Source organism: Actinia tenebrosa, unplaced genomic scaffold (genome assembly GCF_029948245.1).
Source record: "Actinia tenebrosa isolate PJP-AT-01 unplaced genomic scaffold, QUT_ActTen_1.0 PGA_scaffold16__25_contigs__length_10494907, whole genome shotgun sequence".
Lineage (NCBI taxonomy): Eukaryota > Metazoa > Cnidaria > Anthozoa > Actiniaria > Actiniidae > Actinia > Actinia tenebrosa.
Window position 1 is genome coordinate 212,875 of NW_028292576.1, and position 16,126 is coordinate 229,000.

General features: G+C 35.3%; 2 protein-coding genes across 2 annotated transcripts in view; one reads left to right on the top strand and one right to left on the bottom strand.

Annotated features, from left to right (window-relative positions):
• LOC116307605 (A disintegrin and metalloproteinase with thrombospondin motifs 3-like) overlaps window positions 1–16,126 on the top strand; it is a 44,334-nt gene that overhangs the window by 2,475 nt on the left and 25,733 nt on the right. The window contains exons 3-6 of the mRNA XM_089031319.1: window positions 856–1,199; window positions 14,528–14,717; window positions 15,342–15,424; window positions 15,916–16,120. Of these exons, the coding sequence (XP_088887445.1) occupies window positions 856–1,199; window positions 14,528–14,717; window positions 15,342–15,424; window positions 15,916–16,120 (822 nt within the window). The remainder of the gene's footprint in view (window positions 1–855; window positions 1,200–14,527; window positions 14,718–15,341; window positions 15,425–15,915; window positions 16,121–16,126) is intronic.
• LOC116307607 (orexin receptor type 2) lies at window positions 1,663–9,326 on the bottom strand. Its single transcript, XM_031717875.2, has 3 exons — window positions 8,905–9,326; window positions 4,549–4,795; window positions 1,663–3,388 (listed from the first exon to the last, which is right to left on the bottom strand). Exons 1-3 carry the CDS (start codon window positions 9,056–9,058, stop codon window positions 2,683–2,685), a joined length of 1,107 nt encoding a protein of 368 aa, XP_031573735.1. The 5' UTR covers window positions 9,059–9,326; the 3' UTR covers window positions 1,663–2,682.

The following is a 16,126-nucleotide window of genomic DNA, read 5'->3' on the forward strand; positions in this document are numbered from 1 at the left end:
TTAATTTTGAAAATTTTAGTGAAACACAAAGGAACTAACCTAGACGTTTGATAAGTCGTATACAGTATTCGTGTCCGTGTTGTATCAGATATACAATCACTCGGCTACGCCTCCTGGTTGTGTATCTGATACAACACGGCCACTCATACTGTATATATTACATACACTTATATAAGTTTCTTTTAGCTATTCAGACTTAATAGAGTTGTAAATCAAGAAATTTCCTTAAGCGCAGTCGACTGCGATAATGTCAGTGCATGCATGCACAATGCAGCATTTTCAATACATTAATTTCAACATTCTTTGGCGTAGACTCAAATTTTCTGATGTGTGAAATGATGCACATTTGACCCTAGAATCAAGCACGTAGTACAACGTTACTAGATGCGTTCTTCTTTAAACCAAATGAACATTTTCAGCTATTTCTGAGTTCGATAAATGATAAATGTATTTGAATTTCATTATCTTCTCCAAATGGTATATAAACACTGGCCACTTTGCGGTGTCAGTCAGAACGAATTCTTTGAAAAACTTGTAATTCACCTGATGAACATTCAAAATGAGACGGCAAATAATCACGTGAAGTGAAACCAAGAAATTAAATTTGTTGACAAAAAGAGATAAAATGGAATATTTTGCATAGCCTTTGGGCTGATGTAATTCAGGACACGGCTAACTCAGAGATTGAATCCAGAAATAACCTCTGGGCTGATCTAAGTCAGGGCATGGCTAACTCACAGATTGAACCCTGAAAAAACCTCTGGACTGATCAAAGTCAGGGCTGCTAACTCACACGGCAAATCGAACCCAGCAGTATATCATTTCTGCTTAGTATTATTTTTGTTTACTTTTCAGAACACCTGCTTCGTAATCTACCAGACTGTGAAATAGGATACCCAACAGAAACCAATCAAGATGGTCGGTACATTCGACACGTGACTTCCCCGGACCATCAAAGGCGCAAGCGCAGAAGTATCGACAGAACAGACACACCTATTTACTATAACATTACTTATCGAGGAACAACTTATAGTGCTAAGTTGCGACTAAATGAGGAACTTTTGAGTTCGGGATTTGTTGTTGAGACACACAAGAAAGGAGGAAGAGTAGAAAAGACAAGGCTCGTGGATAACTGTTACCTGATTGGAGAGACTTCAGTGTACAACCTTAGCGTTGCTTTGAGCGACTGCGATGGTCTGGTATGTTGATAAAACATTCTCTATATTGTTTGTTTTTTAATTGATAAACGCTCCAGTTTTGAGTTTCCATTTTTAAAAAACTCATTAATAATTCATGAAGGAAACACAATAGAAATCATGACCGTGAAGGAGGTCTTATATCTGATATAGATTCGTCTTCATTTGAATAAACTTTAACTTGGATTTTCTCTATCAAACTTGGTTCATTTCATAAAGAATTCGGTACAATATGAGAACTTACATCGTGAGTTTTTTAAGCCGTTTAATAAACTCGCAGATCGTGTTTTATCGGGTCTAAAACCACTCGGCTACGTCTCGTGTTTTATACCCGATAAAACACTCCTGCTCGTTTATTTAACAGTACATAAGCCCTTTTCCAAGGGACGTTGAGCTGCATTCCGAATTGCTACAAGAGGTCTATTCCTCGGTTCCTCATAATTAACTAATTATCCATGAAATCGATATTAGACTAATACACTTTAATGAGTAGACTCTAATTCCATTTTATTTCTTTTGTGTCTATTTGATTATTACTAGTTGAGTAATATTTTTATTTCACGGGTTAAATACTGTTATATTAATTAATTAGTTATCCGGCAAAGCAGTGGCATTGAAGATGGTGCCACATCCTTAGTGGATCTTTAACGTCCACCTAATACAGCGATATTACATCGAGGCAGACGGCATACAAGGCCTGATGTTTAGTGTCCTTATCTAAGCGGACTGGAATCATTTTCTATCACACAACAAATGCTTTCATTATTTCGATGCTTTTGTCATTAGTTGAATATTAAATCAATGATACAATTACGATAATGACTGATGGTACATAACACCCTTTCTAAATAGTTATAATAATCAAAGGCGCTTTTTATGCAATGTACAATCATGAGCGATTGGTAGTATGAGGTGTAGGAAATGAGGTGGTCACTGCCAGGGTTTCCTCACATCGTCAGTTCATCGGTACGTTTACGTCCCTGCGATATTTGTTAGTATTGGTAATCTGATTCCTTGAAAGTCTAACCACGTAGATGTAATTACAAAGGCACCACTTTCTCCGCTTCAGTTATTCTAAGACTGAGAGTTGGCACGGCCGGGACACGAACCATTTTTAATGGTCCGTTTTCAGGTGTAATTTGAAAGCAAGGCTAACATGGAAATACACACAAAAAGGGCACAAATTAAATCGAGAAAAAGTGTGATTTCTTTTTCATTTTCATGTTATCCTCACATTTCATCATCAAGTATCTACCTTGGGTTCCAGTGCTTCTCGGTCGCAGGTATCGTTATTACAAGATAATCTATTATCTGAAGTATATTATATTGTGGCATCAATTATGACGTCACATAGTGTTCTTAGATTCGCATTTCAAATTAAAATTTGATTTGGTGAAGGTCAATTTTTTTAGCCAACTAGGCTTATTGGTCGTTCCTTATATGGGACCCTTTAAATACAGTGACGTCATTCAAAACATAACTTAAGTCACAATGTGTTGAATTCTGACGTCATATTATTCCTCATCACTCTTTTATATTTACATTCACAACGAAAGGCATCAGCAAAGGCTCTTCTGAATTTAAGGCTGAAAAAGTTATAAATGATTGGATTGCACGCACTTGAAGCGATTGCAAAGACGGTAAGGACTGAATTTGCATCTGAGATTTCTTCACTGGCGTTACTCATTTGCTCGCTGGGGAAAATGATGACAAGAATGAAAACATTAAGTGGTAACATACAAATCAGAAAGACGATGATCACTGTTAACATCATGAACGTGGTCTTGCGGTTTTTTCTTGATACAGCGCTCGACCCTTCCTGTTCTGGCTGGCCGTCTTTATTTGCCCGTCCTTGACTTGATCTGAACGTCTCCCTTAATGCTCCATCAGTTTTTCTTAGCCTTGCTATGATGGCGCTATAGGCAAATGATATGATGGTTATTGGAACTGCAAAAAATATTAAGAATATTGCCACACTGTAGATTTGATGGCCTAACTGGCCACCAAGTTTGCTCCAATCTTGACCACAAACAATCATATTTGTAAGGTGTGGGTAGCGAATGAGAACACGTGAAGGAATCTGAGGTGATGCAACCATGACTGATATAACCCAAATCAGAGCGATAAGACAAGACGTTCGTCTGACTGTGTGTTGAAGTTTAGCACGAAACGGGTGCAAAACTGCATAATACCTACAAAAAACATTAAAGAAACTGATAAATATTCCATCGTATATCAAAATAAAAGTTGCATTTTATTTTTTAAGAAAAATATGACCATTTTGGGTTTTCAAGACAGTCCTTGTCGACTTTTTGATAAGCGAGGATTTCCCCTGCTGCACTCGGCAAATAGAGGGCTTACAATTGACTTTAAGGTGACTGACTTCTTAAGTATGTAATTATTAGAAAACTTTCTTAGAACAATATTTTATACATAATTTACTATGAAATCCAAAAACGAAAAGGATAATAGAATACTCCCAGCTCGTTTCCGAGATACTGAATTTGAATTACCATCTTGACAAGTTTTTGTAAGAAAAAATGGCGAAAACCAAGCTTCGTACAAAAATATTAATTTATTATTAACTAAAAAGGCTACGGAATTAATTTTTTTAAAACGTCTACTTCGAAAAATTGTCATTGATCAACCGGATTGAAATACTTGAAGAAAAGTCGGAAATAAGCTCAACATTTAACGTGTTTGTTTAATGAACCGAAAATCCTACTCAAACAATAACGCCAACATACAACGTTTTATTTATATAAGTTCTAGTAATAAGCCTGAAGCGAGATGACGTTTTACCCCCGTCTCTAGACCATAATCCTTTTCACACTACTTTTGTTCTTTAATTATGACTATTGTTACTGTATTCTCTAAGGAATCAAAAATTTTAATATTAAAGAATTTTAAAAACTATTATGGTATAGAGTCGGGGGTAAAACGTCATCTCGCTTCAGGCTTATTGTGTTTTTTTTCTTTTTTTTTTTTTTTTTTTTTTTTTTTTTTTTGTTTGTTTGCTTGTTTATTTGTTTTTTGTTTTTTGCAAACTTCGAAAAAAGATTGTCTTTTACCTGTTGTTTAGGAAATTCAAAAAAAAGTTTAGAGTGCCGTGCAAAGTTTTAGGGTTTTGCCCTTTTGAAGTTTAAGACACGTATGGTTCCTTAATAGAATATTGAAGGCTATTCAGCGGTTTTGAGCAGTTTCTGTGCGCACGCACATGGGCTCAAATTGAACGTTCAAATAGTAGTCAGTCACCTTCAATCGGTCACCTTAAGAACGAGACATACCTATTGTTTGTATTATCATGAATGTGGATAGACAGTTTGTTTGGTCATTTTTTATAGCTACATACCTGTCTATAGCCAGCACTACCATGGTATATATAGATGTGGACAGTGTTACCGTGTTTATAAAGGGGACGATCTTGCAGAGGAGCTCCCCAAACACCCAATAGGAAGGGATAATTTCTATGTTCATTACCCCTGGAACGGTCACCATTATGAACAATATGTCAGCCAGGGCTAAGTTCAGTAGAAACACATTGGTTACTGTACGCATGCGCGGGTTCTTGATGATGACGAAACACACCAATATGTTGCCTGTCAATCATAAGTTACCGTAAATTATTGAGCTTTATTTATTTATTAGTAAACCACCCAGGCACAGCCCTTTTGTCTTTTGTAACACAAAAACGTAAATCCAAATATTATAACAATAGAGTTGATGTTTGCGGAGCTAAATGTTTTTTTTGGGACCCTAGCCTAGCAAGGCTCATTTTAGCCCGAGGCATTGCGAGGGTTGAAATGAGGCTCTGCAATGGCCCACTGAAATAGATTATTTTTCTCGTTTCGAATTGGCTGAATGCAGCGAGCTAAAGTATATTTTCATTTTAGCATGTAAATTGCACCACAATGCCTTTTAGAAGTATTATAATTATTTTTAATTTATCAAACGAACAAGATAATAAGTCTACCATGCCAGATGATGCCAAATATTCAAATTGTACTTGAGTTCTCCTCTTATTTCGCATTTTATTATAAGCACTTGATATAAAAAGAAGAAAAATACATAGATAAACAACCGCTAGATACATTAGAAAGAGAGAGTGTTGTCTTTTAAAAAAGCTTTTTTAAAGATCTCTTAAAACACCTGCTATAAAACCTGACATTGACTATAAAACTATTTATCATTGAAACCGCCATTTTAATCATTTTTAGATATTTGAAAATATTTGAAAATTGCTTGATGACGACTGATCAGTTTTAGCATTATTATCGAATTCTATGCTAATTTATCAATTTTACTGTGGTTTTCATCTTTGGCATTGGTGTGTAATACAAGTATCACAAGTCCATTAACACCAAAATGTACATTAATATATAAATTTAGGCACTGCCTAAAAGCTTTCCATGGCCGTTATTTTTACGGTTTAAATTCCTGGTTAATTTTACTTGAAAAACAAAAGATAACTACAAATAATCCAATAAAATATCACGCGTTTTGTGAAATTTTCCTTGAATGTCTTTCATTAAAATCCAAATTTTGGAGATTTCTGAACTTTTTAAAGACAAATCGTCACCATAAGACAGACAACATAAGCTTACTTTTACGTCTTCTACACAATATGGTTACTCATTTCAAGAGTTGTATCTTTTTAAATGAACCGTATTTTTCACCGCAATGAAAATAGCAACAGGTAGCAACAGAGACAAAATTAGCTGGACATATAACTTTAACTCACTAAACTACCCAAATTTGCCCAGAACCTGAACGACAAAGCCAAATGTGTCAGTTTCAGTAAAAAATATTTCTTTTTGGTTTGTAAGTCACGTGATAGTCACAGAAGATTTACGGGTCATTTAGGATGTTTTGTCACGCAGTTTACTTGTGCTATATAACTTTACTTTTAAGAACAACCTTTTGCGTTGGAAAGAGAGGAAAAAGACCGAAAAGAGCAAATATTCCAAATGTATGGGTAATTTTTTCCAATGTCAATAAAATTCAATTTAAACCATATGATACAGTCCGTGAATAGTTGAATTAACTGAATCCACTTCTGGTTTTTGCCTAGATAGTCATTATTTTGTGAGAAAAGATCCAAAAACCGTGTTTTTGAGACATAATTTGTATGGGCTCACATGAGGGGGCGTGAGCTTGAAATCGTAGCTGACCAAATGTTAACAGATTTTTTCTGATGTTGAGAAAACATCTTTGATTTTGCAATTTGTCGAACGAAACTGCTTTTCATGAAAAATAGAATTATAAGCCGTTGATTAATTGTTTGCTAAAACAAATCCAATACCTGAATTCCTGAAAAATACTTCTAGATACATCTTTGACTACGTACTTTTTTGTTGTTGTTGTTGGGCTTACATTTGTCCCAAAGCGATTTTTTTCTGTGCATTTGAGAGCCGGGTTTGCGAGTAGTTTTGCTTTGGCATCAAGCGGGATGTGCAAATTAATTCCAAATTGAACTTGAAACTGTGTGACTATTACACGTTGACTAGCTTTTTTTATTTCACGGGTTAAATGCCTTCTCTCTAACATAAAGACGGAACACTAAAATATAGACCCACAGTCAGATTTTGTTGCCCTCAGCCATTTTTTAATGGATTATCTCGCATGTCTGTCAGGTTATTTCCTATAACAAGTACAACCATTAGAATACGATGTTTTTATAGATCTGAACTGCAGTGAAGAAGATTTATAAGTTATGACTTTACTTTATACCAGTAACTTCCGATGCCTTCAGGATCTACAGACAAGACGGCATCACATTATTATGAGCCTAATTCATGGTTCGAACCTACTAATGACATAAAGAAGACCGCCTCATTATCCATTGTTTTCAATGCCTACTGCTATTATTATTATAAAAGTATATACTTGTGGATGCGGAAATCGTAGCCAACACCTAAGCAGACTAAAACTTAAAAACTCCTAAAAATAAAGTGTACTTAAAATAATGCAGTAATTTAAAAAAAAAAGAGAAAAGAACAACGAATTGGAAATAGCTATGGACAATGTAAATTCCAGACTCACTACTAAAAATAATTCAACATACTGATAAATGAAACGCTAATAAATATAGCGCAAAATCTAAATTATACCAAAAAGTACCAAAGACCGACCGTTGTTACCAGGTCTAGAGATCTTAGAACTTCAAAGAACAGGATCTTGAGGGCATCTTCATACCGCGCAAGATACTTCGTTTGCACAAGCGCACTACAACCAGCTAGGATGTGTGAGACACTTTCTGGGCCTTTGCCGCATAATCGACACTTCTCGTCCCCACTGACAATGGTACCTGTCTTTCTGTGATAAAAAAGCAGGTTCCGGATAAGACTAGATGCAGTTGTAGCCCTTGTTCTTGCGCGTACTTCATGGCGTCCTTAATAAACGAGTGACGCCCTGACTGCGCCGCTTTCTTCTCGAAGCTTCTCACCGCTGCCATCGATGGGTCAGAATTTCAGTAGAGCTTCACAGCTGCTTTGATCTTAATGTTCTTGTATGATGATGATGATGATGATGATGATGATGGTGGTGGTGGTGGTGGTGGTGGTGGTGGTGGTGGTGGTGGTGGTGGTGGAGGTGGTGGTGGTGGTGGTGGTGGAGGTGGTGGTGGTGGTGGTGGTGGTGGTGGTGGTGGAGGTGGTGGTGGTGGTGGTGGTGGTGGTGGTGGTGGTGGTGGTGGTGGTGGTGGTGGTGGTTCATTGTATAAATATTAGTCTATATGCAGAAGTATTCGACATCATAATAGTCGAAATATAAAAATAAAAAGGCCATTTACAACAAAGCTTTTGATTTCTCGAATCATGAAGTGCCATGAATTTGCTCATTCTTCACTGTACCAGATGTTCTTGGTTAACGAGAAAACCGCGATTTATTATGCAATCCGTATTAATATTTGATTATAAAATAATGATTCGATTTTTGTTTGTTGTGTTTTTATAATCTCCACAGGAAAGGGTATTACGCCGACCAAAAGAAAATATTTACTTTGAAAGAGAAGTTTTGCTTACATAAGTTTATTACTCGTTCATGCTGTCATATCATCATCTCGCTGTTTTCATCTCAATGTTTTCATTAGTCTTTTTTATTTTCTTTTTTTTTTTTTTTTTTTTTGCTTAATTGATATACCAATATATATATATATACCATAATTATATAGATATTAGTTATTTGTTAGACTTTTTTAAGGCTCCTATATCCAAAGACTCGAGGGCGTAACACTCAACTCAAAGCTCGATCCCCAAAGGTTTTGATTGGCGCAGTAGAAGAAAGCAATTCACCCAACTACAGATAGCTTATATATATATACATATATCAAACATACTACGGAATATAAAAGCATTCCTGATCACGAGTAATTCCTGACCATGAGCCGCAATTAATAATTTTTTAAGGGGTTTGATGAATACGTGATGTTTTGTAGCTTTTGTTTGCTTTTACTCGTTGCATTAATTATATGAATGTATTTCAGGCTTGGACACTTGGACAGCTTCAGACAATATTCCACAAATAGCATGCTTCATTTTATGTTCAAATTCCAAACGTTGATTTTAAAGTACTGTTTAAAAAAGGAAAGAATGAATTTGGATGATTGAAATCTGAAATCTGTATCGGAAAACTTTGATGCATACAAAATGAATATATATATATATATTAAACTATGAAAACAATGAAACAATGAATGTTTTCAACTTACCTACGAGGGCCAAAAGCGAAATGAAGCCATATATTATCGAATAGCAGGCTATTCTTTCCACAGAAGAGTATCTCAGTAGGGCTGGATTTTGTTCTGTATATCCTTGGCTTGGCAAAGAAGCGTTTGTTACATTAGTATAGTTACGGACAGTCATCGTACTTGTGGCACTAAGCTTGTGGAAATCGTGTAGCTCTAATGGGCACGCAGCTTTTGTGTATCAGGACCTCGTCTATTACGGAAATATACTTTGATTGATGAGATTACCGGCCAGACACAGCTCTTCTCATGTCCTAGGCTCGAAAAATAACAAAAATCGTGAAATTCCTTGGTTTCCAAACTACTTCTTCGACAACCGAGTCAAATCTGCAAAGGCGTTATAAGAAATATGTTTAAGAAAGGTGGTTGCGTTTACATTTCATAAAATAAAAATAAATAAGTACACTTCCCGCGACGAATGGAAGTGCCCAGCGGTTTCAGCTTTACACTAGATGATGTCACTACGGTTAAGATTGGCTTAGCAATGTTTATTCGCTGGTTTTCGTGATGCATGGATCACCAGTATAAAATAACTAGCTTGTAGAACCTGTAGCGACAATAGTACTTTAATTGTATATGTCAGAATCTCAATAACAAATGGATATCATATTATATTTATCTCATGCCTATGTTAATAAATACGTAATAAAAAACCCATCGTGCATTATCAATTTACCTTTTTAAGAAACATTACCTTTTCCTTGATTACTGTTTGTCTTCTTGTTCCACCGTCAATGCTCCTAATTTTTCTATTTGAATATTTCTCATATTTTTCTATTTTAGACATAAATTGGATTTGGGGAAAAACTCATTACGGGCTACTAGCATGGTTCTCATTAAAGGTTTCAATCAATAATTAATCTATCATGCATTGAGACATTTTAATTGCCCCCCAGGGCAATTTTTGCACTTAAACGCTGAAAAAATAGGCTGGTGTTTAGAAAAGCTAAAAATATAGACACCCCCTTTATCAATTATTCGCCGAAGGCGAAGTGAATATCGGGGAATATTTACCGAGACGCGAGTCTTCGAGCGGCGAGGTAAATATTCTCCGATATTCAGTTAGGCTGAGGCAAATAATTGTTTTAGTTTAAATACACATGTGATTCTTTCAAAAAACAAAAACAAAAAACCAAAAGATAAAAGACTATTTTCCGGTAACAGCAACAAAGCGGCTGGCCGCCATTTTGGATTATCCCTGGAGGTGATTATCATGTGATAGTGTGAGTTTCTCGACCAATCAGGGTGCGAGATTTTCAATAATCACTCGTGTATTTTCACTGATTTTGAATAAAATGATTTATCAACTTATTATTTATTTGTTATCTATTTATTTACGTATATGCTCATTTTTCCTTTTTATTATGACTTTTTTAAGTATGCGATATTTTCCTTCCTTGTCCAACTCCAGGTCTCTCCTGGTATTCTATTTCAACTGTTTTTTGAATAGATATATAGGCCCTTTCGATGAGCTTCTGCTCTTGGGATGAATATGAATATTAAGATTTCTAACTTGCATTGTTTGAAGAGATAGTTAAGTCGTTTCATTTTTTTGTTTTGTTTGTTTGTTTGTTTTTTGTTTTTTGTTTTTTTTTTTTGTTTTTTGTTGTTGTTTTTTTTTTGTTTTTTTTTTTGTTTTTTGTTTTTGTTTTGTTTTGTTTTGTTTTTTACTTTATTTTATCATTTCGTTTTTACATATTTTCAAAGATGTATCTCGTGTAGATTTTCAGTTCTGTATACGGTTTATATGAATTGTTTATAGTTTCCTGGCAATGAATAAAAGATGCCGTATTCGAGTATAAGTTTATTGTTACTAGATCTATGAATCACTGGGATCATGAGTGTTGTTTGGATTGTTCACATTGTTTTTGGCAACGAATAAACTATAATATGCCGTGTTTGAGTATACAGCGGATTGCGGTTAAGTGTTTAATGGAAAACAAATTGCACGTTTGTTTTGACTGTTTGAGCATAACATGTCATTGTTATGTTGAATTTCAACTATTGTTAAGAAGTGGAGACAATGTTTCACCTCTAATTATACACGTGTTCTCACGAGAAGTTCAAAGTTAACAAGGGCAGAATTAATATAAATTATCGCTTAACCAAATAGAGAACACCGTTCACGCGCCTGAAAAGGACAAGTTATTGCGCTCTTCGGCGGAAAAAAAAAATTATTTGACCGTAAGGTTGACGAAAACTTGGACTTATCGATACCCCCCACTTATTGTTTGCTTTACCAATTCGTGTAGTAGTTGTAAAAGTCTTTAATTTTATGCATTTACAAGGATAGAAAGATGTATCTAAAAAAGGTTTTCAAAATAAAACGATGTCGACTGTGAAAGTCATCTTCAGTATGATGTTAGTTTGAATATACAACAATTAAAGTAGTTCATGAAATCCCAGAGGGATAAAGGCTGGCGATAAAACATCGGTTAAGCTGGGCTGTCACGTGCAATCAAGAGTCCTTCAATTATTCTTCTTTTGACTAAGGATGTTTCTTTTTGAAGAATATTCCATGTGTATGAATGGTTTGGATGACTTGTTTTAGATACATTTTTTCAAACTTAGACTTATAACGAAACTCCCTTCCCTGAACTTCACGCGAGAACGCGCAAAACATCGTCTCTGCCCCTAAGCAACAATTGGCATTCAATCTAACAACGAGACGTTCAAACAATTAAAACAAACGTACAAAATGTTGCCATCTAACACTTAACCGCAATCCGCTGAAAGTTTATTCCAACTAGATCTATAAATCACTAGAATCATGAGTGTTGTTCGGACTGTTTATAGTTTCTTAGCAACGATTAATAAAACGATGCCGTATTCGAGTGATGAGTTTACTCTTACAACATCTATGAATCACTGGGATCATAAGTGTTGTTAGGATTGTTTATACTAAAATATTCTATTTGAGATATATTTAGTTCGCGTGACGGCAATAATTAATCACAATGCCAAGGTGAAATGTTTTTGTTTCAGCGCGCGTAATTTTAATGTGTTTGCACTTGCTTGCTTGCCGTGCTAAATCTAAAATTTAATTTTAACTTGATCCCACACCCCAAGGATGGGTGGCGGTTTTAACCCACTTGATAATACAGCCAATCCATCGAATTAGGATTTCAAATAAAGTCGTTTTTTGTATAGAAAAGTATAACCGAAGGACCCCGGAGAAAGCAAACCCGGGGGCCCAGGAGACACTATACCTTCTGCACTTCCCTATGATCTATGGTCATGTCTTCTAATAGTAAGATAGGTTAAAGCTGTTTATTCGCTTTTTATTGAAATTTGAGGGAGATTAACACGTTTGATAATAACCCCATCTATAGTGCACTCAACAAAATTACTCGACTCTGATTGGTCGATAGGAGTACAATTATAGCGTTAATTGTACTCTGTAGGAATACCGAACTAAGTCGCTATGGAAACACGGCCAAAACAATGTCAAAACAATTATTTTCTATTATTTTGTACTTAAAAAACATAAATAAAATTTTAAAGCCGTAAGAGCTAATATAATCTTTTTTATGCATTTCAGTTGCGTGATGGACTGAAAATCGGCCGCTAAATAGACAAACATGAACGGCGTCGCTTCGCATTTTTTACTGAAATTTTGTTGAGTGAACTATAAACAAAAAATCGCACGATCTTCTCGTACAATTTGGAATTAATAGACACTCGTTATGTTTTGAAAGTTCTTTAATTGCACTCGCCTAAAGGCCCGTGCAATTACAAGAACTTTCAAAACATTACTCGTGTCTATTAATTTCCAAATTGTACTCGAGATCGTGCGATTTCCTATACTAATACCTCCTGCACTTACCTACGATCTATACTTATGTCTTTTAATAGTAAGATAGGTCAAAGCTGTTTATTCGCTTTTTATTGAAATTTTGAGGGAGATTAACACGTTTGATAACAACACCATTAATACCTTCTGCACTTCCTTAGCCGTTTATTCAATTACTATTCGCATCTTCTTCATGGAGATTAACACGTTTGATAACAACACCATCTGCTTTTCGTATATTAATATGTGAGAGCATCAAGAGTTTGAGTGTCAAGTCTAATAAAGATGTACTTCTTTATTTTAATTGCCTGTCTTTAGCGTTTTAGGAAACATACTTTTCTTTATTTTCCTATTAGTTTTTGTTCCAATAAGGTTCATATATTTTTTCGTGTTGTCGCTCACTCAGGCACTACCAATTCCTCCCTCTCTCATTCTCCTTTCCTGGAATTTTTTTTTTTTTTTTTTTTTTTTTTAAATTACTTCTTCTTTTTTCCTTGCTTCGTGCGTGTGCCTTTTTGTTCATTCTTACTTTGTTCCCATTTTCTCTCTCCCTTTTCTTCTAAACAAGTGATTCATTTATTTAACATTAATTTAAAAAGCCATTGATACTTATTCCTTAAACGATTATATCATAAATTAAATTAATTTAAGGGTTGGTGTTTCAATGCTCGAGAAGATCAAGGGCAAATAGACACTGACAGATCAGATTTTGTTTATTCTGAGTTTTGCACTATTGTACATCAACTTTAGTAAAAATAGATTTAATTATATAGAGTATAATATTTTTTTAACAATGGTTGAGGGCTTTTCACAGGGGTAATGAAAACGGGATGGGGAGATTGCTACGAATGGCACGAGGAAGGGAGTGGTAAGAAGCACTGTCATCATGTCATGTCTTGTAGCTGCAAATATTATATGTAGAAACTAGGGGAGATATAATTAGTTTAGTTTAGTTTATTCGTCACTATTTACAACCTGAGGTACAATATGTTATCTAATAAATTAAGTGAACTAAACATAGTTATGTAGAGATATAAAAAAAAGAGGAGAAAAAAATAAAAAAAGAAGTAGGTTATTATGATAAAACGTGACAGGAGGAGGATACAGGACTTGCGTCCCAATTGACAACCTTCCCCTATTGTAGTAAAACTAAAAAATAAAAAATAAAAATATTTAGGAAGTACTTCTTATTTTGCATTATGAAAAAAAAAAAAAAAAAAAAAAAAAATTCTAGGAAGTACTTCTTATTTTGCATTATGAAAAAGAAAAAAACAAAAAAACAAAAAAACAAAACAAAAATAGTATGAAATAGCAAGAGTGAGAAATGACGGTTCCCGTACCAATCCAAATACATAGACTTTTGTCCCTGATATATGTACATGTATAATAGTAGTCAGTCAGATTGCTGTAGTGATCGACATATGTGCTTGTCTAATAGTGGTAAATATCTTTATGAAGGCACAAAATCTTTGTTTGGAAAACAGTTATTGATTGTATTTGTGTACTATCAGTTTGCCTTTGTATTTGTGGGTGGCTCCAGGGATTTGAAAAAGCGGGTCGGAAATTTCGCCGTTAGAGGAACCCTTCCGGTCTGGTAGTCTCCCTCTCAGCCCTTTTTAGTCTCGCTCCATTCCCCTACGGTCCACTTCCCACCCCTTCTATTCTGGACCAAACAAGTGTTTAAAAATGCATCCCCAACCCGCATCTCAATCGAAAATTATTATTATTATTATTAAATATTTATAAATACAATTTGTTGAAGTTGCCATTTCATTATTTTGTCCTATTATGTAGTCTGGTGCCATCGATACTGGCGATGATGTACTTTTTATTGAACCAATCATCAACGAGACTGCTGTCAAATCCAAGCATCAGGGAAAACCCCATTTGTTGTACACCAAGTCGTCTTTACAAAAGATCGACCAGGTGGCCTTTGACATGATGGGTGATAATTGGAAGCCAAACTATGCCTCTGCTAAATCAGGTAATTGGAGATTAACTGCTGAAGTTTTTAAAAGGTGCTTGCCTAATGGTCGTGGGTCGTGGGTCGTGGGTCGTGGGTACAAAGTCGTGCGTTCCAATTTTTTTCCAAATTTATAATTTCTTTTAATTAAGTATAGTAATCAATTTAAATTCATAAATGATAGATTTGGAAAAAAAATTGGAACCCACGACTTGTACCCACGACCCACGACCATTAGGCAAACTCAAGTTTAAGACATATGGTATATGGGATCTAATGGGATTAAGAACGGAGAGCATAAAAGGTTTTGCAACCCACAACCGGATTACGTATGCCAAAATCCGAATCGTAATTGGGATTGGAGTTTGGAGTTCCAGATTCAGCTATTCGATGACTTTGATCGGTATGGCATAATGGCTCTGCCTTAAACGGCCTTCGACACTGTTGTTCGAAATTTTGCAGTTTTTATTAACATGTTTTCCGTTAGATTCTTATAGACTTAGATACTTGTAAACTTTCCCAACCAGGTAACCCGGTCTACCCTGCCACCAGGGCCTTGTTCTTTTCATATGATTAAACACTGTTATCGTACATGATATTATTATTTAATTTATTCTACTTGAACAAGGTTTTACCTTCTTTTAGCTAAAGGTTCCACGGAGAAGTTCATCTTCCAAGCAGCGAGATCATTTATTAGGATAGTCAATCAAGCAGATCGTCCTGTGAAGGTGCAAGAATTGTTTACTTTCTAACGTGTGAGGTATAGTCAGGGACTGATAAATTGGAAAAGGTGAGGGGATTGGGGGGGGGATTTGGTGCAAGAAAAATGTGAGAAGGAAGGGAGACACAGACCGAGAGAGAAAAAGAAAGAAAGAAAGAGAGAGAGAGGAAAAAAAAGAGAAATTATAGGAAAAGAGCGGAAAGGAAAGGGAGAACGATGATGAACAACAATAAAAGGAACAAGAATGAGGGATATGGAGGTAGAAGACAACAGGATGATGTTGGAGGACATTCTTCAGGTTATGAATCAGTGTCAATGACAAACTCATAATACTCAAGAAAATATTAGCAACTTCAAGCGAATTAATTAAAACGAGACGGGAAAGAGTAAATACAGGAGCACCTTTTAGTTTATATGAGGTGGCAAAATTGATTTGAGAGTTTGAAAACTGGCCTTTAAATAATTAATTTATCGATTCATATGAACTTTTCTCACAAGATTATATATTTGGATGGAAAAGAAGAGAAGTTGTTTGCTGTTCTTCAAGTAGATGGCGAGCAAAGTATCAACACGTTTACCAGTCATCGATGGCTGGCACGTGATTCCATCTCAGACAAAAAGCTGTTTATTGATGGGAAGAAACTATACATACCACGTGTGAACCTGGAGTACGACAGGAAAACTATTTATGTCACCATACCAAGTATGA

What these genes read in the sequence shown, in the direction of transcription:
- LOC116307607 (XM_031717875.2), bottom strand. Translation starts at nt 9,058, where the DNA reads ATGACTGTCCGTAACTATACTAATGTAACAAACGCTTCTTTGCCAAGC. An exon ending in TTCGCTTTTGGCCCTCGTAG is followed by an intron (nt 4,796 to 8,904) that starts GTAAGTTGAAAA and finishes TATGATTGACAG; the next exon opens with GCAACATATTGGTGTGTTTC. An exon ending in GTAGTGCTGGCTATAGACAG is followed by an intron (nt 3,389 to 4,548) that starts GTATGTAGCTAT and finishes TGTTTTTTGTAG; the next exon opens with GTATTATGCAGTTTTGCACC.